The 24,045-nt window shown below is 39.2% G+C and overlaps 1 protein-coding gene across 1 annotated transcript; it reads right to left on the bottom strand.

Annotated features, from left to right (window-relative positions):
• Positions 1-20,790: 20,790 nt before the first annotated feature.
• LOC142182341 (uncharacterized) lies at positions 20,791-21,261 on the bottom strand. The gene has a single exon (XM_075256610.1). It carries the CDS (start codon positions 21,259-21,261, stop codon positions 20,791-20,793), a length of 471 nt encoding a protein of 156 aa, XP_075112711.1.
• Positions 21,262-24,045: the final 2,784 nt, after the last annotated feature.

The following is a 24,045-nucleotide window of genomic DNA, read 5'->3' as shown; positions in this document are numbered from 1 at the left end:
ACCCTGAACCAGTGGTTCTGGGTTCAAATCCCCAGCAGAGTCGCCAGAGCTGTCACACCTCCTTTTTGCGCGCCCGGCCCGAAGGGTGAGATGCGCGAGGGGAGTTTTTCCAATTTAAGTGACAATATTCGAAATGGGATTATTTATTTTAATTCAGAGTCGTCACTTGGGAAAGGTTTGGCTTTTGGTGTCCCAAGTCACCGGTTTATCTTGAATCCCAAATCGAGGAAATTTTCGACTTTTCCAAATGAAGTCTATGAACCAGAAATTCTAAGTAAGGAATTCTGTTGATCCGAGGGAAGGTGTTAGGCACCCTCGAATCCCGTGGTTCTAGCACGGTCGCTTGAATTGTTATAATGACTAAATATCTGATTTAAATACATGTGTGACTTACGTGCTTTTATTAAGTTTAAACCGCTTTTATTATTATCATTTATTTTTATGGAATTGCAACGTCGTGAAAATGCATCTCGAACCACGTCACAATCAATGCACCCGTAGTTGTTAACACATTTCGACTTCGTTGAGATTTGGATTTGGGTCACATCAATGTGCACCCGAATTTAAGAATATGATTTAATTAAGTCGCGCCTAAAGAGCCTAACGCGTTATTATTTTTGAGAAAAGCCATGAGATTCACTAAATGGCCTAGCCTGAATTCTAAATATTATGATTAGTTGTTGAGGGCCCCGCAATTTGCATTTTTATTTAGAGAGGCTCGTCTCATTATTTTAGAAGAGGATATCCTAAAGTGACTACATTTCTATTATTTTTGTTTCCAGAAATAGAAGAAAGAAAGATGTATGCCAATCGAAGTATATGCTTTGGCCTAAACCGGACTCCTATCAATTTCTGATTAGTTACTTATAAAGTGAAAAGACATCATACCTTACGAAAATGCTTTAGTTGAACAAAGAAATTACATATGAGATTGATGAAATGCAACACTTAATCCAACAACATCCTTAAGTTGAATCTAAATCAAATTGCTTAAACAGGATTAATCGAGTTCCTTATTAAAAGGTGTTACTGATGATGTTCAAAACTAGTCCTATAAACTGCCTAAAGAAATCGAAACTGGATGATTCAAAACTGTATTATATTTGGGCTAGATTTAGTAGCCATTTGCCCCTACCCATTCAAACAAGCTGAAAGAATGAGTTTAAGTTTAACGATTGTATAAATAGTGTCACATTCCATGGATCGTATTTACATCCTTGTATGCTAACTAGACAAATCAAATTACCGCAGTTTCAGGTTAACATAAACTTTACACAACTTACCAATGTATCTTCTATTAGCTGTAAACAAAATTTACACAACTTAACAACATTTATGAAGAGGCAGTCAGTAAATAACAAGTAATTGTAACTCCTTCAAATCTTTCTATTCATGCTTTTCAATGTTACAATCAGCTACACCAAGGTGAGACTCGAGATGTGTACCTGGAAATGCTGAAAATGCAAAGAGGAAGAAGAGAATAACAGGGAAGATCAGCAGCAGCAGGAATCAGAGTAACAGCAGCAATCAGAACAGCACAGCAGAACAGATTCTATTGCAAGAGGTGGAACTATAGTTGAAGAGGAAGCAACCAAATGAAACAGCAAACAGTGTGGTGGAAACAAAACTCCAGACAATCCAATTCCGAGATATACCAAATGCAACAAAACACTAACAGTAATTTCGATTGAAACTTAGAAGAAGCAACACTGCCTAACACATTGACAACAGATGAACTTCAGACAAACAAACCAAGTTTCTGATTTACTAATCTGTTTTATCTCTTTCTTGCTCTCTTTCTATTTTTGTATCTATGTGTATCTATGTATGTCTCAAAACCTCTCCTCTCGGATCTCTCTTGATCTCTTCTATCTTTCCTTAACAATTTCCTTCTGTCTCTCTCTATTATCAGATGTGTATCTTCCTCTCTATCTCCAAAGATCTATCTGTGTGTGTGTCTATTAATACCTATGTATTTCAGCTCTCTCCTTCTGTGTTCACTCATATATCTTTTATCCTTTCCTTAACAATTCTCTCTGTCCCTATCTATGCCTTCTCTGATCTCTATTATCAGATGGTATTCTTTTCCTCTCCTTTTCCTCTCCTCTTATATTGTCTGTCTGTGTCTATTCCCCCCCTTTTCAGCTCTCTATGTGCCTCCCTCTTATAAGCCTTCACATCACCCCTTTTACAGCCTGTTAGATTAATCAGATACCCCTCCCATGTGCTATCCTCTTTTTAGTTCCACTTAGCTATTTAAATATCAACCCCCATCAACATTCCCTGGCAGAGTTATTCTTTAAAAAAGGTTTAATACTTCTTTAAACTAAAGCAAAGTATGGGCAGCAGAATATATCTGACAGCATATGCTGCCAAACCATTTTTAAATCAAAAGCCCTTTATGCAGGAAACAGGCTGTGCACAAGTGCACCTGTGGTGCATAAATGCACATGCTGTGCCAAGTGCATATGCCCTCCAATTCAGAACTTTAAACAAAACATTCCTTTTACATTACTGATTCAAATTAACAACTATAAGTAAACAAACTCAGTTCTTAATTGATTCAAACAAATGCTTAGCAGAAGTAAGTCGATTTGTTATTGCTCGGATAACTGAAACTAATTGACGACATATGTCGACTCGACTATACTAGTTATAACACATACAATCGTAACCAAAAATCAGACATTTAAAAGCATCAAGCACATGATTTGAATTATACTGACTAAGCAAAATTGCACTCGAGGAATCAGTTAATCAGTTCAAATTTGAAGCTCAATTATTCGCACAGCACATACACATATACACATTATCAGTAACAAGTAGAAGAAAGAAACAATCAAACACAAAGGCTCGGGCAAGGTGGACAGGATACAGTTGATAAAACTCAAAACAAAAGATTTCACCAAACATGAACAGCCTTTAGAACAATCACACGGATTAAAACAAATAAAGAAAAGAAAACAAACTCACCTTAAAACGCGAAAAATCAAAAAATCTGAACTTGGGTTCAAACAGACCTTATTAAAGCTGAACGGACTTTAATCGAAGTGTTTCTCAGATGAGAAACACTTCGATTAAGGTCCATTAGACCTTAATCTTTTGGTTTGAACAAGACACGGACCATCGACGAAGACCTTTAAAGTTCAAAAACTAGATCCGGGATTCATGCTTCCCTGGTCAGATTCGGACCAAACCAAGTATGGTTTGGTCACGAGGGGGGTCTGGGGAGTGTCTGGTGTGAAGCTGGGGTTAAACGGTGTAGATCGAGTTTTGACTCGAATCTTCAAATGAAGATTCGAGAAGGTGGGATGGTATTCGAACTACGTGGTTAACAGATCCGTGTTCCGGATGGCAAGGGGGTTCTATGGTGTTAAGGGCGAGGTCACCGGCGTCCGTGCCGCCGGTTTTCATGGTGAAGGGTACAGAGGCGGCTCTAGGGTTTGGGGGTTCTGGTGAAGACGACGAAGGCTGGGGTTTGGATAGGGGGGCAGGGTAGTGTTATGAGTTTATATAGTTAGTGGGTAGGTGGATCCTGGCCGTTGGATGAGATGTGATGAAGGGCCAGGATCCTTCGACTAACAGGGAACGACGTCGTTTCAAGGGTAAAGAGTTGGGGTCGGTCCGGGTGAGACGGGTCGGGTCTGTTAGTGGGTTTGGGGTGAGAGATCTTGGCCGTTGATCAATCTGAGATCAACGGCCCAGATCAGACTGGATTAAACGGTGTCGTTTGGATGGCTAGGGGTAGGCAGGTCACGGACCGGGCAAGCCTGGTTTTTGGGCTGAGTTTGTTTGGGCCAATTTGTTTAAAATTGGCCCAAGTCCGAAAAAGATTTTTTTTTATTATTTTATTTTCTTCTTTATTTTAAAAACAAAACCTAAGTAAATCAAATTAAAATTAAATAAACACTTAATACAATTATTTGCACACACATTAAAATATTTTAAAACAGGTAAAAATCAAACAAAACAAAATCACGGACAAAGATGCCTATTTATGATTTTCTGTTTAACAACCGGATTACGGTTCAAATTATGCATGACACATACATTTTTTGTATCTTGTTTTAATAAAAATAAAATGGGCAAAAAAATCATAAACAATTAACAAAGTGCCATGTAAAAATCCAAAAATTGTACAACAGGATCAATTGTTATTATTTTTTATTTCTTTTGGAGCGATTGTCGCGTGAAGCAAAAATCACGTGCTCACAGCCACGAATATGAAAAAAAATCAACATTATCCCTGATTATGGGTGATTGATCATTATTACCTTAACAGTTACAAATCACTCGTGTAACCGGTAATCAATGTAATAAATGTTAGTAACGGGCAGAAATTAAATAGGGCGAAGAAGTTACAAATTATACTCTTATATTAACATATATTGTATTCCCATCAAGAAAATCATAGAGTAATACTATCAATTATCAATACTTTTATTATTCTCAGCCATTGGAAGATCATATTCTTTCCTATTAGAAGAGAGCTGCGATTATGAATAAGATTTCTTTTCCCTTAGTCTCTCAGTTTTGCTTTCTATTATTATTTTTACTCTTTTATATTAGGAAAAGTGAAGTAAAATAAAAACCCAATTTATTCTTTATTTGCTTTGACCATAAAAACTATTTTTTTTTTTGTTAAACACTACATCCGGTCCAGGTTGGAGTATCAATTTTAAAAGTTTGCACACACCCTTTAAGAAAGATTTAATAGCATTAATCATTTTTTTTTAATCTAAACTCATTTACCTATTCTAAGCTTTTTACCTAATTAGTCTCTATGAACGTACATTACATGCTAATAACTGCACGTATATATTAGTCTGTTTAATAACTGCATGTGGATATTCAGTCAATAATCAACTTTTTGCATTGAAAAATTATTATTATTATTATTATTATTATTATTATTATAATAAAAATAATACGATTGCATGTATATATGCGTCAAATAGTACGAAGTGCATATCGAACGTAATAAATCTTCAATTGCATAGATATCCAAAAAATTTACTCAAATGTATATGAGATTCAATAACCACTTTCGTAACATAAAAGAAAAAATATATTATATAAACCAAACCACTTCGTTAATAAAATTTTGACACAATCAAAGTTATATGATTAAAATTGTAAAGACACTTACAATATGTAACAGTATTAATATCTTTGTGATAGTCATGGTATACTTTAGTTCAGGTATTTGGAAGTCATATCAAATGTTACGTAAACAATATCTATTTGAGTTGAACAGGTATCCATATCTGAAATATCAAGAAGGCAACCAAAGTCTTCAACTATTTGGCTCTTTATTTTTCATCCCTTCTTAGTATAATTTTTATTTTTAGCGTATAAATTGATACTTTGAAAGTGAATCAAAATTGGGTTTATATGTAGACTATAGTATTACTCTTTCGATCTAAAATATGAAACAGAACTTTGAAAGTGGGTCAAAAGCACATACCAAAACTTAGAAGTTTCATAGAACATTATTATATAAAGTATAAATAAAATATCGTGATTAAAATAATAACATGACAAAATTGAAAGAAAAACTTGTAGAAAAAGTTTTTTGTGTATATTGAATGAATGTAATATGTACCGTGCACCTATATAAATAAGAAAGAATGGAATCTATGTATAACTAACCTATCCACCTGTCCCTATATATTCTATTTGCTCTCTTATAACAAACTGACAAATATGGAATCAATATTTACATCTAATAAAAAAAAAACCCTACTCAATACAATTCTTCTAAACAGGCCCAAAACGTGCAGAGTCCAACTAGTATACCTGAAGCTTTGAGCCCAAGTAGCCAGCTGAAGTGTTAGCCCAATATTTATCCTTGATATATGTCTGATAAACACATCCGATAATGAGACCAAACAACCACATCTAATAAACATAAGACAACTAGCCACCTTGAACCACAGTAGAACTTTCGAGAGAAACACCATTAGAACCACCATCTCCAACACACCTCCTCAAGTTGGAGGGGGATGAAAGAACACCCAACTTGCCTAACAAATGGTGGTGAGAAGGTCCAGCTAAGGGTTTAGTGAACAAATCTGCCAGATGAGAAGAAGATCGAACAAATGAAAGAGAAATCAAGCCAGCAATAAATTGTTGTCTCACGAAATGACGATCAATTTCGACGTGTTTAGTTCGTTCACGAAAGATGGGATTTTTAGCAATATGAATCGTTGCTTGACTGTCGGAATGGAGTGGTACTGGAAAAGAAATGGGGATAGACAGATCTTCAAAGAGGCGTACTAACCAAGTTAATTCTGCTACTACATGCCGCATAGAACGGAATTCCGCTTCTACTGAGCTGAGAGAAATGGAAGTCTGCTTCTTCGATTTCCATGAAATTGGAGATCCTCCAAGTGAAATGAATAAACCACTCACTAATTTCCTTATTTCTGGACAAGTTCCCCAATCTGAGTCGCAAAAAGCGATGAGGTGAAATGATAGGGAAGTTGTCATGAAAAGCCCCAAACCAGCTACGTCTTTCAACAGATATCGGAGGACACGAAGTGCGGCATGCAAATGGGGCTTTCTTGGATCCTGCATATACTGACTCAAATGATGTACTGCAAAGCAAAGATCTGGTCGAGTATGAGTTAACTAGTTCAATTTACCCAAAAGATGTCTGTACAAAGTTGGAGAAGGAAGAGCTTTCCCTGTTTTGGCGAGCAATTTGACAGTGGGATCAAGAGGAGAGGAAACAGGGGAGCAATGCAGAGAACCAAATTCTTCTAGAAAATCCAGAGTAAATTTCCTCTGACAAAGAATCAATCTGGATGCCTCACGAAGAACTTCCATACCAAGGAAGAAATGTAAGTCCCCGAAATCTTTTATTTTGAACTCTTGATATAGAAACATCTTTAACGTATGTAATTCATCCATGTCATTCCCTGTCAATAGAATGTCGTCTACATACACAACTACAATAGATATAGAGGATTCTGACCTTTTAAAAAATAAAGAATAATCATTCAACGAATGAGAAAATCCCTTAAAATTCAGGGTTGCTATAAGTCGTGCGTACCATTGTCTGGATGCTTGACGAAGCCCATAAATAGATTTTCTTAATATACACACATGTGTAGGTGAAGGGGCTTCAACCCTTGCTAGGAACTTCATATAAACTTCCTCATTCAATTCACCATGTAAGAAAGCGTTATTTACATCCAATTGATAGAGCCACTAACCTTTCTTAATTGCTATAGAAAGAATACACGTGATAGTTGTCATTTTGACGACATGAGAAAATATTTCTGTAAAGTCTATCCCTTCTTGTTGTATATCACCCCTAATTACCAATATTGAATTCAACCTTTCTATACTCCCATCAGAATATTGTTTCACCTTGTAGACCCATTTACAAGGCAAAGCCTTTCTTCCAGGAGGCAATTCCAGAATTTCCCATGTTTTATTGAACTCTAGTGCTGCAATTTCTTTTGTCATAGCCTCCTGCCAACCAGGATGAAGTGTTGCCTGTGTATAGCTACTAGGTTCTTGGATATTGGATAAAGCATTAAGTAGATGTTGGTTAGTGGTGGAAAGACCATGAAAAGGGAATGAAGATGGTGATACCGGTAAGAGGAAACAAGGAGTGCTAACATTAGTAAGTTGAATAGCATTGCAGATGTAGTCCTTTAGATAAGAGGGTGCAATTGTCACGACCCCAGTTCTCCCTCCGTGAACTGTCATGACGGCACCTAGTCTCTATGACTAGGTAAGCCTAACAAATGATGAACATAAACGAAACTTATGGAAGAAATAATCAAAAACCAAAATAACTGAATGGGAGCAATAGTTATAATGCCGCTCGGCATATACAACACAACATTCTCAAAACCAAGTACACTATCCCAAAACCCGGAAACTCACGAAAATACAAGCCTTTGGAATATCTAACAGTCTAACTCCAGAATATCTAACAAGAAAGAAAATACAGAAGGGCAATGCTTAACAGCTAGAATAAAAAGGGACTCCTCGATCTACGGACGCGGTAGATGTACCTCGAAGTCTCTAAAGCACTCGCCTCCCTCAAGGATGATAGGACTGAGCAGTGGTACCTGGATTTATACATGAAAAACATGCGCAGAAAGGGGCATGAGTACACCACAGCGGTACTCAGTAAGTGACAAGCCCAACCTCGGTTGGGTAGTGACGAGGAAGGTCAGGGCCCTACTGAGATAAAATAAAGAATATAAGACATGACAATATAAGATAAGCAGTACAGTTGAAAGCTAACAATACGAATTTAATACAGGAAAACAAGGAATTAAATGACTAAAACAGAGGCAAAACAATCACAAGGAAATAACCGGGGATCTCTCAATATCCCGAGGATCTCTTAGTACTCTCAATATATGACAGGGATCTCTTGGTATCCCGAAGATCTCTCGATATCCTCAATATATGCTAGGGATCTCTTGATATCTCTCGGTATCCTCAATATGCACTAGGGATCTCTTGGTATCCCAAAGATCACTTGGTATCCTCAATATACGTGTCAGGGATCTCTCGGTATCCCGAGGATCTCTTGGTATCCTCAATATACGTGCCAAGGATCTCTCGGTATCCCGCACCTCAGTTCAAATCATAAATACGTACAGGGGATCTCCCGGGATGTCGTCCCGTAGTCCCAAAGTAAAACACACAGCAGCAACACAAGAATACCCAATTAAGTTCAGTTTCGTATCAAATAAACAGGTAATTCTAATCTAACATGCTTCACATAATTCAATTAAGGTAGTTTAAGCAAATAAACAGTTAAGTCAATTAGACATGCTCTTTCTAAGCTAACAGTTGGATTAAATTGCAAGTAAAATGAAACAGGAAAAGGAACACAATTGAAATTACTTAAAGAAAACCGGATTTTCAATAATTAGCTCAAGTACGCACTCGTCACCTCACGTACAAGGCATTTCAAATATCAAATATATTGAATCCTAAGGGGAAGATCCCCCACACAAGGTTAGACAAGTCATTTACCTCGAACCGGCTCAATAATCAATATGAAACCACGCTCTTGCCACGAGTACTCGACTCCAAATGGCCCAAATCTATTCAATTCAATTTCATAATGTGAATAACACTTCAAATAACCGATTCTACAACTAAATCCTAAGCTAATACGTGAAATTAGGTAAAATGACCAAAACGCCCCTCGGGCCCACATCTCGGAATCGGGTAAAATTTATATTTCCAGAAATCTCGCACTCTCACGAGTTTAGTCATATCAAAGTACCAAAATCGGACCTCAATTCGTCCCTCAAATCATTACTCATAGGTTTCCAATTAGACAAGCCCTAACCCCCCAATTACCACTGATTTTCCTTGATTTTTCATGCTTAAATTGATAAAGATCATTCCAATAACGTGTTTAGGGACCAAAAAACTCCTCTGAAAATCTCTCTTGAAAAGTGCTTCCCAAGCTTCTTTTCGTTTTGAAAAAGATGAAAAATGGCTAAATTTTGCGAATGCAAGAATTTATATGTTTTGTCCAGCGATTTCCGCAGATACGGTCTGCGGCCCTTCCGCTTCTGCGGAGCCAATGTCGCATCTGCGACTTTTCATTAAAGGGCCAGCTTTCGCATCTGCGACTCCCAATCTACAGATGCGATACCGCTTCTGCTGTATTACCACCGCTTCTGCAATTCCTGAAGAAATGACCAAATTCCGCTACTGCGGCCACTAAGCAACTTCTGCAGCGCTGCACCTGCGGAATCCAAACCGCAGGTGCGGTTATGACAGAACCAGCAACTGAAGCTGCAACTCTAACTCTAAAATCATTCTGTCAACCATCTGAATTCATCCCGAGGCCTCCGAGACCTCAACCAAAGGCACCAACAAGTCACAAACCACTATCCAAACTTGTACCAATCCTTAAAACACCTAAAACAACATCAAAACCTCGAATTAACCATAGATTTAAGCCTAAGAACTCCAAATTTCTCAAAATACGCTTTTGATCAAAAAGTCTATCAAACCTCGTCCGAATGACCTAAAATTTTGCACACACGTCACATTTAACACTATGGAGCTACTCCAACTTTCGGAATTCCATTCTGACCCTCGTATCAAAATCTCACTATCGGACCGGAAACTTCAAAAATTCAACTTTCGGCATTTCAAGCCTTAATTAGCTGCGGACCTTCATAACACAATCCGAACACGCCCATAAGCCCGAAATCACCTAACGGAGCTAACGGAACCATCAGATTTCCATTCTGAGGCCATCTTCACACTGCTCTGACTACGGCCAATCCAACACTTAAGCTCTCATTTAGGGACTAAGTGTCCCAAAACTCCCCGAAACTCAAAACTGAACGTCCTGGCAAATCAAAATAGCAGAAATGAACTCGGGGAAAGCAGTTAATAGAGGATCAGTGCGTTAATTGTTATGACGACCGGCCAGGTCGTCACATCCTTCTACACTTAAACATTTGTTCGTCCTCGAATGATCATAAAGACATACCTGAAGTAGTGAAAAGATGAGGGTAACGGCTGCGCATATCTTGCTCGGTCTCCTAGGATACCTTCTTAACCGGCTGACCCCGCCACTGAACCTTTACCGATGCAATGTTCTTTGACCTCAGCTTCCTAACATGCCTGTCCAATATGGCCACTGGCTCCTCAACATAAGATAGATCCTTGTCCAACTAGACTGAATTGAAATCCAACATGTGCGACGGATCACCGTGATACCTCCGGAGCATCGAAACATGAAATACCGGATGAACTCCTGCCAAACTGGGAGGTAAGGCAAGCTCATAAGCAACCTCCCCAGCACGCCTCAATATCTCAAAAGGGCCAATAAACCTCGGACTCAACTTCCCTTTCTTCCTAAATCTCATAACGCCCTTCATAGGCGAAACCCGAAGCAGAACCCGCTCTCCAACCATATAGGAAACATTACAAACCTTTCGGTCAGCGTAACTCTTCTATCCGGACTGGGCTGTACGGAGTCTATCCTGAATCACCTTAACCTTCTCCAAAGCATACTGAACTAAGTCTGTGCCCAATAATCTGGCCTCACCCGGCTCAAACCAACCCACTAGGGATCTACATCGTCTCCCATATAAAGCCTTATACGGTGCCATCTGAATGTTGGACTGATAGCTGTTATTGTAAACAAACTCCGCCAATGGCAAGAACTGATCCCAAGACCCTCCAAACTCAATCACACATACATAAAGCATATCCTCAAGAATCTGAATAGTGCGCTCGGACTGTCCGTCCGTCTGAGGGTGAAATATTATACTCAACTCCACTCGAGTACCCAACTCATGCTGAACGGCCCTCCAGAACCGTGATATAAACTGAGTACCTCTATCTGAAATGATGGACACTGGAATACCATGCAGACGAACAATATCCCGGATATAAATCTCCGCCAACCGCTCCAAGGAATAAGTAGTACACATAGGAATGAAATGAGCGGACTTGGTCAGCCAATCCATAATCACCCAAATAGCATCAAACTTCCTCAAAGTCCGTGGGAGCCCAACTACAAAGTCCATGGTGATCCGCTCCCATTTCCATTCCGGAATCTCTATCTGCTGAAGCAACCTACTCGGTCTCTGGTGCTCATACTTCACCTGCTGACAGTTGAGGCACCGAGCTACGAATCCAACTATATCTTTCTTCATCCGCCTCCACCAATAGCGCTGCCTCAAATCCTAATACATCTTCGCAGCACCCGGATGGATGAAATACCGCGAACTATGGGCCTCCTCTAGAATCAACTCTCGAAGCCCATCAACATTGGGTACACAAATCTGACCCTACATCCTCAATACCCCCTCATAACCAATAGTCACATCTCTGGTATCACCGTGCTGAACCTTGTCCTTGAGGACAAGCAAATGAGGGTCATCATACTGCCGCTCCCTTATAGGATCAAATAAGGAAGACCGAGAAATCACGCTAGCTAGAACCCGACTGGGCTCTGAAAGATCCAATCTCACAAACTAGCTGGCTAAGGCCTGAACATCCATCGCCATAAGCCTCTCCAATGCGGGTAAATAAGCCAAACTCCCCAAACTCTCTGCCTGACGACTCAAAGCATCGGCCACCACATTGGCCTTGACCGGGTGATACAAAATAGTGATATCATAGTCCTTTAGCAACTCTAACCACCTCCTCTAGCACAAATTTAGATCCTTTTGCTTGAACAGGTGCTGCAAGCTCTGATGGTCAGTATAAATCTCACAAGGAACACCGTATAAATAATGGCACCAAATCTTCAGGGCGTGAACAATGGAAGCTAACTCAAGGTCATGAACAGGGTAGTTCTTCTCATGTATCTTCAATTGTCTGGACGCGTAGGCAATCACCCTACCGTCCTGCATCAACACCGCTCCAAGGCCAACCCTCAAGGCATCACAATAGACCGTATAAGACCCCGAACCTGTAGGCAGTATCAAAATTGGGGTTGTGGTCAAAGCTATCTTGAGCTTCTGAAAGCTCGCCTCACACTCATCCGTCTACTAGAACAGAGCATCCGTCTGGGTCAACCTGGTCATAGGGGCCGCAATAAATGAATACCCCTCCACAAATCGACGGTAGTAGCCCGCCAAACCAAGGAAATTGCGGATCTTGGTAGCTGAGGATGGTCTGGGCCAACTCTGCACGGCCTCTATCTTCTTCGGATCCACCTGGATGCCCTCACTCGATACCACGTGGCCTAAGAATGCTACTGAATCCAACCAAAACTCACATTTAGAGAACTTAGCATATAACTTCTTCTCTCTCAGAGTCTGAAGCACAGTCCTCAGGTGTTGCTCATGATCTTCTCGACTCCAAGAATACACCAGAATGTCATCAATAAAGACAATGACGAACGAGTCAAGATACGGCCGGAGCACACTATGCATCAAATGCATAAAGGCTGCTGGGGCATTGGTCAACCCAAAGACATAACAAGGAACTCGTAATGACCATACCGGGTCTTGAAAGCAGTCTTCGGGATATCTAGCTCCCGAATCTTCAATTGATGGTAACCTGAGCGCAAATCAATCTTAGAAAACACACGTGCACCCTGAAGTTGGTCAAACAGATCTTCAATACGAGGCAAAGGATAACGGTTCTTCATTGTAACCTTGTTCAATTAGCGATAATCAATACACATACGCATAGACCCTTCCTTTTTCTTTACAAACAAGACAGGAGCACCCCAAGGTGATACACTGGGCCGAATAAAACCCTTATCAAATAATTCCTATAACTGATCCTTCAACTCAGGAGGAGCCATACGATACGGAGAAACAGAAATGGGCTGAGTGCCCGGCAATAGATCAATGCCAAAATCAATATCTCTATTAGGCGGCATGCCTGGAAGATCAGCTGGAAACACATCGAGAAAATCTCGTACTACTAGGACTGAATAAACTGAAGGGGTATCAATATTGACGTCTCTCACATAAACTAAATACGCGTCACACCCTTTCTCAACCATTTGCTGAGCTTTAAGAAAAGAAATAACCCTACTGGGGGTGTGATCTAAAGTACCCCTCCACTCAATATGCGGTACACCTGGCATAGCCAACATCACAGTTTTGGCGTGACAATCAAGAATAGCATAATGGGGCGACAACCAGTCCATGCCCAAGATAATATCGAATTCAACCATACTGAGTCACAATAAATTGGCTCTGGTCTCAAAACCACTAAGAGCAACCAAACACGATCGATAAATGCGGTCCACAACAAGAGAATCTCCCATAGGAGTAGAAACATAAATAGAGGAACTTAAAGAATCCCGAGATACACCCAAATGCAGAGCAAAATAAGAAGACATATAAGAATAAGTAGAGTCTGGATCGAATAGAACCGATGTATCTCTGTGACAAACCAATATAATACCTGTGATGACAGAATCGGAGGCAAGAACCTCAGTGTGGGCAGGAAGGGCATAGTATCGGGCTTGGCCTCTCCCTCTAGGGCGACCTCTACCTCTCCGACCTCCGCCTCTGGCTGGCTGAGCAGGTGGGGTAGCAACCGGAGTTGTAACCATAGCCTGAGAACTCTGTGAGGCACGTTGTAGCTGAGAAGTTTGTGGAGGTGCACTCCTCCCAAGTCTAGGGCAATCCCTCACCATATGGCGTGTGTCACCACACTCAAAACAAGCTCTGGGAGGACGTGGTGGCTGTGACTGGCTCGATCCAGGTCTACTGGACTGACCTCTGAAAGAACCCCGCACAGGAGGCGCGCTAGATACCGGAGGTGCATAATAAGGCTCTTGAGATCTAGGAGGTGCTAGAATACCACTAGCTATTGGAAGAGTTGAATGAACAGGGCAACTCATATAACCCCTACCATGACGACCTGCCGCTAGGGCACGGGCACCAGAGAAATGGCTTGACTCTCGAGACCTCTTGGCCTCTCTCTTCACTCTCTCCCTAGCATGCATACCCTCAATCCTCCTAGCAATGCTCACCACCCACTGATAAGATATATCCATCTCCAACTCTCGAGCAATGCTAGACCTGGTGCTCAGAATAAGGCCCTCAATAAACCGATGAACCCTCTTGCGAACAGTAGAAACCAAGGCTGGTGCATGCCTAGCCAAACTAGTGTAACGGACAGCATACTCTGAGACAGTCATAGCACCCTGGCGCAATTGCTCAAACTCGGAGCACCATGCATCCTTGAGGATCTGAGGAACATACTCTCTCAAGAACAGATTTGAAAACTAAGTCCAAGTCATTGAAGCAGCCTCATCCGGACTGTCTAACTCATATGTGCGCCATCACTCATAGGCGGCTCCTCGAAGCTGGAAAGTAGTGAAGGAAACCCTGCTCAATCCTGATATACCCATGGTATGGAGATGCGGTAACTCTCATCTAGAAATCTCATAGCATCCTCCAATTCTAGACCGCTGAATATAGGAGGCTTGTACTTCTTGAACCTCTCAAGCCTCAGCTGCTCCTCCTCGGAAGTCGCTGCCCTGACCTCGAGATGAATTGACACTGCATGCGATTACAGGAATAATCTCAGGGACCTGCTCAACATGCACTCGCTGCTCAGGAGTGCGGGCAGCGGGAGTTTGTGCTCCTCCCCCGGCCTAAGACAGAGCTACAGCAAGGGGAAGCAATCATGCCTGAGCCAAAGTGGTGTACATGCTCATGAACTGTGCCAGAGTCTCCTGAAGAGCTGGAATAGTAGTAACAGTAGGTGTGTCAGGTGTCTGTACTCCAGCTGGAACTGTTGGTGGTACCTCGGCGGCAGCTCGCGCAGGTGCTCTAGTTGCACTACATGCGTGTCCTTGGCCTCTACCCTGGCCCCAGCCTCTGACAACTGTAGTTGGGGGCGCGGGTGCCTAATCACCTCGGGTAGCGCATGTCCTCACCATCTGTGAGAGAAAAGAAGATAGATGTTTAGAATTGTGATGTCAAAATATCGCACGGCAAGGAAATCAAATGAAGTGAGATTTTCCTAACAGTCACATAGCCTCTCTTATATAAGTACAGACGTCTCCGTACCGATCAGCGAGACTCTAATAAACCTGCTTGTGATCCATAACTCCTATGAACCTAGAGCTCTGATACCAACTTGTCACGATCCTAGTTCGCCCGCCGTAAACTGTCGTGACGGCACCTAGTCTCTACAACTAGGTAAGCCTAACAAATGCGGAACATAAACGAAACTTGCGAAAGAAATAATCAAAAACCAAAATAACTGAATGGGAACAATAGTTATAATGCAGCTCGGCATATACAACACAACATTCTCAAAACCAAGTACACTATCCCAAAACCCGGAAACTCACGAAAATACAAGCCTTTGGAATATCTAACAGTCTAACTCCAGAATATCTAACAAGAAAGAAAATACAGAAGGGCAATGCTTAACAGCTAGAATAAAAAGGGACTCCTCGGTCTACGGACGCGGTAGATGTACCTCGAAGTCTCTAGAGTACTCGCCTCCCTCAAGGATGGTAGGACTGAGCAGTGGTACCTAGATTTATACATGAAAAACATGCGCAGAAAGGGGCATGAGTACACCACAGCGGTACTCAGTAAGTGCCAAGCCCAACCTCGGTTGGGTAGTGACGAGGAAGGTCAGGGCCCTACTGAGATAAAATAAAGAATATAAGACATGACAATATAAGATAAGCAGTACAGTTGAAAGCTAACAATACGAATTTAATACAGGAAAACAAGGAATTCAATGACTAAAACAGAGGCAAAACAATCACAAGGAAATAACCGGGGATCTCTCAATATCTCGAGAATCTCTTAGTACCCTCAATATATGCCAGGGATCTCTTGGTATCCCGAAGATCTCTCGGTATCCTCAATGTATGCTAGGGATCTCTTGGTATCCCGAGGATCTCTCGGTATCCTCAATATGCACTAGGGATCTCTTGGTATCACGAGGATCACTTGGTATCCTCAATATACGTGCCAGGGATCTCTCGGTATCCCGAGGATCTCTTGGTATCCTCAATATACGTGTCAGGGATCTCTCGGTATCCCGCACCTCATTTCAAATCATAAATACGCACAGGGGATCTCCCGGGATACCGTCCCGTAGTCCCAAAGTAAAACATACAACATCAGCACAAGAATACACAATTAAGTTCAGTTTCGTATCAAGTAAACAGGTAATTCTAATCTAACATGCTTCACATAATTCAATTAAGGTAGTTTAAGCAAATAAACAGTTAAGTCAATTAGACATGCTCTTTCTAAGCTAACAGCAGGATTAAATTGCAAGTAAAATGAAATAGGAAAAGGAACACAATTGAAATTACTTAAAGAAAATGGAATTTCAATAATTCTCTCAAGTACGCACTCGTCACCTCACGTACAAGGCATTTCAAATATCAAATATACTGAATCCTAAGGGAAAGGTCCCCCACACAAGGTTAGACAAGCCACTTACCTCAAACCGGCTCAATAATCAATTTGAAACCACGCTCTTGCCACGAGTACTCGACTCCAAATGGCCCAAATCTATTCAATTCAATTTCATAATATGAATAACACTTCAAGTAACTGATTCTACAATTAAATCCTAAGCTAATACGTGAAATTAGGTAAAATAACTAAAACGCCCATCGGGCCCACATCTCGGAATCGGGTAAAATTTATATTTTCAGAAATCTCGCACTCTCACGAGTTTAGTCATATCAAAAGTACTAAAATCGGACCTCAATTCGTCCCTCAAATCATTACTCATAGGTTTCCAATTAGACTAGCCCTAACCCCCTAATTACCACTGATTTTCCTTGATTTTTCATGCTTAAATTGATAAAAATCATTCCAATAACGAGTTTAGGGACCAAAAAACTCCTCTGAAAATCTCTCTTGAAAAGTGCTTCCCAAGCTTCTTCCCGTTTTGAAAAAGATGAAAAATGGCTAAATTTCGCGAAGGCCAAAATTTATATGTTCTGTCCAGCGATTTCCGCAGATGCGGTCTGCGGCCCTTCCGCTTCTGCGGAGCCAAAGTCGCATATGCGACTTTTCATTAAAAGGCCAGCTTCCGCATCTGCGACTCCCAATCTGCAGATGCGGTACCGCTTCTGCGGTTCCTGAAGAAATGACCAAATTCCGCATCTGCGGCCACTAAGCCGCTTCTGCGGCACTGCACCTGCGGAACCCAAACCGCAGGTGTGGTTATGACAGAACCAGCAGCTGAAGCTGTAACTCTAACTCCAAAATCTTTCGGTCAACCATCCGAATTCATCCCGAGGCCTCCAGGACCTCAACCAAAGGCACCAACAAGTCACAAACCACTATCTAAACTTGTACCAATCCTTAAAACACCTAAAACAACATCAAAACCTCGAATTAATCATGGATTTAAGCCTAAGAACTCCAAATTTCTCAAAATACGCTTTCGATCAAAAAGTCTATCAAACCTCGTCCGAATAACCTGAAATTTTGCACACACGTCACATTCAACACTACGGAGCTACTCCAACTTCCATAATTCCATTCCTAATCTCGGATCAAAATCTCACTATCGGACCGGAAACTTCAAAAATTCAAATTTCGGCATTTCAAGCCTAAATTAGCTACAGACCTCCAAAACACAATTCGAACACGCCCCTAAGCCCGAAATCACCTAACAGAGCTAACGAAACCATCGGATTTCCATTCTAAGGTTGTCTTTATACTGTTCCGACTACGGTCAACTTTCCAACACTTAAGCTCTCATTTAGGGACTAAGTGTCCCAAAAATCTCCGAAACTCAAAACCGAACGTCCCGAAAAATCAAAATAGCAGAAATAAACTTGGAAAAAGCATTTAACAAAGGATCATGACGTTAATTCTTAAGATGACCGGCCGGGTCATCACATCAATATGTGGTCTAGAAGACCTTCTAATTAAAATATCCATCATAGGTTTAGGACTAGTTGGGGAACAACTAGGAATGTGGACTGTTGATTCAGTAAGAGTACATTTGTGAGGACTAGATGCAGAAATGGTGGGTGAAAATTAAGAATGTGGACAGTAGAATTGACAGGAGTAGCTGAAAGATGTGAAGGTGAAGAGTGTTTTGAACTTATAGGTGAATTTGAGGAGATAGGCTCAGGAGTAGGTTCCCCATTTATAGGTAAATGAGTGTGTATTGGATCATCATCTGTTGAGTTGAAAGACTTATAAAGATGCTCAGAAGTAAAAGGGAAGTAAGAATTTCCTGCATCCGTTGATTTTAGAGAAGCAAAAGAGAAAACGTTTTCATGAAAAACATCCTTTGAAACAAAAGCTTTCATAGTTTTCAGATTTAACATTTTGTATCCCTTCTTTCCATGTGGATAACCTAGGAACACACATAAAACTACCCTTGGTTCAAACTTTATTCTATGACTTGATAAAGTGGAAGCAAAACATAGGCAACCCAAACACTTCGGGTTATGATAATTTGGCTTAGAATGAAAGAGCAGTTCATAGGGAGTTTTGTATTGAATAACTTTGGAGGGATATCTGTTGATCAAATAGGTTGCTGTCAATAAGCAATCTCCCTAGAAAGTAATTGGTAAATGTGACTGAAAAAACAATGCCCTAGATGTCTCTAATAAATGCTTATGTTTCCTCTCCACAACTCCATTCTATTGTGGAGTGGCTACACAAGTTGTTTGATGAATGATTCATTGTGAGAGAAGAAATTCTGAATATGTTTTGCCACTTCCTAACTCAAACGCATTATTTGATCTTATAATTTGAACCTTTGTTTGAAATTGTCTTTCTACCATTGCTAGAAAAGACTTCAAAATAGGAAAGGCATTTGACTTCGTGCTAAGTAAATAGGTCTAAGTACCCCTACTAAAATCATCCACAATAGTAAGAAAGTATCTAAAACCATCAGAAGTAGGACTCTTATATGGTCCCCAAGTATCCACATGAATTAATTCACTGATTTTGTTAAAATAGGACAAATGATTTTGTTGAAATAGAACTTGAGGGAAAAAGGAGCTTTCATTGTCTTGCCATAGGACAAATGATACAAGGATCAGTAAAATTTGAACAAGAAGAAACATGAATGCTTGATATATTTCTCATACTGCTTAATGGCATATGACCTAGCCTATAGTGCCATAATTTGCCTTTTACATTGGAGTTAGAAAAACTGAAACAGGAATTAAACTTAGGAACAGATACTGGCCTATTTTTGGAAACTAAATTACTATTAGACTTGAGAAAACTCTTAGAAATAGATGTTGAAACTCTTGGCTTGATGATGTAAAGGCCTCATTTCTCCTTACCAATCTCTAGAGGGCTCTTCAGTGAAGGGCCCTGCAGTAAAAAAATAAGAAGTAGGAGTGAAAAGCACAAATTGCTTGAGATATTTGCACAACTTATGTACAAACATCAAATTTAATTAAACTAAAGAATATAGAGCACATTCTTTAATACCTATGTCAGGTAGAATAGAAATAGAACCAAAATGTGTAACTTTGACACTATGAGAATTAGGCAGAGTGACCATTACAGGTTTAGGCAAAGGTTTGAAATTAGAAAGAAACCCTTTTGTTGAAAGTCATGTGTTCAGATACACCACTATCCATTATCCATGACTTTTCATCTATTTGAACAAAACAAGCAAATGGGTTAAAGAATTTAGCTATACCAGCACAATTGACATTTGCATATGCATCAGGAGTAGCAACATTTTGTTGTCCCATGTTGACTTGTTAGAGCAGCTGCAACAGTTGAGTCACATTCTCCTTTGTTTGTCTGCACATCTGTAGCATTGATAGCTCCTTGCTCACTGCTTTCCCCTGAATTGAAAGCATTGTTTGCTTGTGCTGATCCCTGAAATTTCTTTTATTTTGTGAACTTAAAATCTGCAGGAAAATCATGAATCCTATAATATTTCTCAATGTTATGTCCTGGCTTTTTGTAGTAAGCATAGATAATGAAAACTTTCTTTCCTTCAAAACCTCCTTTATTTCCTTTGTATTCACTGTATTTCTGACCCCTCTGACTGATTTGCTGCAATGAAAGATGCAGCATCTCCTGGATAAACGGGTGTAGCATGAATTTCCCTCTGTTTTTCATCTTGGATAACTAAGGAATATGCTTGTCCAATTGAAGACAGGGGAGAAGACAAAAGGATATTGGTCATGAATCCTATGAAAGTGTCATTTAGACCCATTAAGAAATGAAGCAGTCTCTCATCTTGGTGAACCTTGAAATTCTTTGCTTTAGCACCATACTCACATTCGCAAACACAAGCAGAAAAGGTTTTTAGTGCATCTAGTTCATCCCATAAGCTCTTCATTTTTGTGAAATATCCTGATACACTAGAATTACCTTACACAACAACACTTAATTCCTTTTGTAGTTGGAACAACTTTGCACTGTTTGTCTGACCAAACCTATCTTCCAGGTCACTCCAAAGATCCTTTGTACTTTGTGAGTACAAGACACTCTCTGCTATCTCCTTGGAGAGTGAGTTGAGTAGCCATGAGAGTACTATGTCATTGCAACGAGCCCAGACCCTTTGAAGACCAGATTCAACACCAAGAACAACTAAGGATCCCTCAATTAATCCTAGTTTGTTCTTGGCTGAAAGAGCTATGACAACAACTCTCCTCCAACCTCCATATCCTCTTCCATTGAAGACTGAAGAAACAAGATTTATCCCTGGATAATCTAAGGGATGAAGATAATATAGATGACCAGAATCAACCATCCCAGTTGTAGTGGAACCAACTGCAATAGATGTAGCTGCAGTCGGAGTAACTGGGTTTACTACATCAGTGGTCTGAGCTTCAGTAGACATTGTTGTAGTAAATAGCTATATTTTGAAAATTTGACCTGTAAAAAAAATGAGCTAGGAGAAGAAGAATATTAGAGCAGATCAGACCTGCTCTGATACCATGACAGAATTGAAAGAAAAACTTGTAGAAAAAGTTTTCTGTGTATATTGAATGAATGTTATTTGTACAGTGCACCTATATAAATAAGAAAGAATGGAATCTATGTATAACTAACCTATCCACCTGTCCCTATTTTATTTGCTCTCTTATAACAAACTGATAAATATGGAATCAATATTTACAGCTAACAAAAAAAAACTTACTCAATACAATTCTTCTAAACAGACCCAAAACGTGTAGAGCCCAACTAGTATATTTGAAGCTTTGAGCCCAAGTAGCCAGCTGAAGTTTTAGCTCAATATTTATCTTTGATATATGTCTGATAAACACATCTGGTAATGAGACCAAACAACCACATCTGATAAACATAAGACAACTAACCACCTTGAACCACAGTAGAACTTTTGAGAGAAACGCCATTAGAACCACCATCTCCAACATAACATAATTAAGTTTTCTTCTGCTGTACAAATCTACGTGAGTTTTAGCGCAAAATGATTAAGGAGATTAGATTATTTGACCATAATCACTTGTATAAAATAAAGAAGAAAAGTATAGATAAAGTTTATGGATAATTCAAATAAAATAAAACAGAGAAAGAAAAAAATTACTTAATGACCTCCCTTTCTACAATTTCTTAATCAGCAGAGAGACAATATCTTCTTCTTTGTTTTAGTTTTAACAAATAAATAAAGAGAAAAAATAAAAAAATAAAACCATACAAAAGAATATCATATTATATATTTTGAAATTTAAAAAGATAGTATTGAAAAAATCAAGAAAAGTTCACACGGACAAATTTTCACGAAAGCTTTGATCATTCTCTCCCGACAAAAATTCAATTGAGAGAATATCGTCACCTTTTTCTTAAACAAACCCAAAAAGGAAATAGAAACGTATTATCCTTTTCTTCAAAAATTTACCACCTTGCTTTTGGGAAGACTCAAACTCACAATCTTTTGGTTGAAAGTGAAGGTTGCTTACCATCAGAACAACCCCTCTTGTCTTTTATACTGCAAAAATAATATGTAAATGGGTATCACATTATATTAATTTATTACTATTTTTTTTGCAAGAAATTGATTAGAAAAATAATAATGGTTAGACAACATGGATAAAATTATGTAGACTACCTGTATTTGTGATGAAAAGAGTTTAGCAACATAAAAATCTAATTGGAAGTTTAAATCTTTTATGTTGTTTCGTGTAAAGCATTATGTGACTTGTGTAATATATGTTTCCTACTCAAATTCGTACTTTGTCTAACTCTAAAGTAAGTCAACTACTAAGGATATGAATTCTTTTAGAAATTAACTTGAGTTTATATTTCTAACCAAAAAAAAGTTGACTTTATATTACGAATCCTTGTTCTTTTAGAAAGTAACTATGATATTTCTTAAATTACAAAAAAAAAACAATAAAGATATGGTAAAATAAGACTAAAAGGGTATAAAAGTCGATCGATATTTTAGGAATATTTTAGTCGTTCAATATTTAACATAAAACATTCGTGTTTTTATAATAATTATAGATATACATAGATAGATAGATATAGATAGATAGATTAATATTACGCCAATTAGAACGTTAAGGACTTAGGAAAAGAAAAGAACATTAAGCGCAAATCTAAAACATAACTTGCTATTTTTAAAAAGGTTTAATATTTTAAAAACAAATTCAGTATATCAAATGATTAACATTTGGAATTGGAGAGAATATTAACAAAACGACAATATATCCACACACACACAAAAAAAAAAAAAATCAAAGGAGAAAAAGCTGAATTGTAACCACCGAAGGTTAACAGGTTTGGAAGACAAGACGATGGGCATGCAAATGTAAGACAAACTTAGAAGGTACTTCAAACCCTAGTCTTATTTTATCATGACATGAAACATTTGAACTCACCAACGGAGGGGTTGCACTGATGGTAAGTAACCTCCACTTCCAACCGAGAGGTTGTGAGTTCGAGTCTCTTGCAAGGTGGGATGTTCTTGGAGGGAAGGATGTCCGGTTTCTATTTGGAAACAGTCTCTCTACCCTAGGGTAGGGGTAAGGTCTGCGTACACACTACCCTCCCATTTGAACTCAAAAAAATGCAAAAATAAAATAAAAAGAAAAGAAAAGGCAAATTGATCTTCAGCTGATAAAATTACTTGTTTACCCCTCCCACAGCCCCTTTAAAGTGTCATATAACAGGCGTATCATACATTAATTATTTTTGGACACTAGTTTCTATATTTGACTAATTCCAACGCAAATCACAATGCATTAACTATCTATAAATCATTATTAAACTCTTGTCGGTCTAGGCAAGTTGATAATTCTTTATCAATTTTCAAAAGTTTTGATGCAATACTACCACCCGTTTATGTTATCAGTTTCTTTTTTTTTTGGGTGCAAATTCTATTTAATAATCATAGTCATATTTGTCTAAATTATTTTGTAGCTCTCTTGAACTTATCATTTAAATAACAAGAGCACTGGAGAAACAATTAAATTATTTTTGTGTGATCTATAAGTCATCATTTCGAGCCGTGGAATCAGTCACTAATACTTGCATCATGGTAGACGGTTTATATCACATTCTTGGAATGCGGCCCTTAAATACAGGATTCTTTGCGCATCGGAATACCCTTTATACTGATTGAAGCAATAGCAGTAAATTTAAATTTTTGATAACTTAT

The sequence above is a fragment of the Nicotiana tabacum genome, chromosome 6 (assembly GCF_000715075.1).
Source record: "Nicotiana tabacum cultivar K326 chromosome 6, ASM71507v2, whole genome shotgun sequence".
NCBI lineage: Eukaryota > Viridiplantae > Streptophyta > Magnoliopsida > Solanales > Solanaceae > Nicotiana > Nicotiana tabacum.
This window is presented reverse-complemented; position numbering and strand designations above follow the sequence as displayed.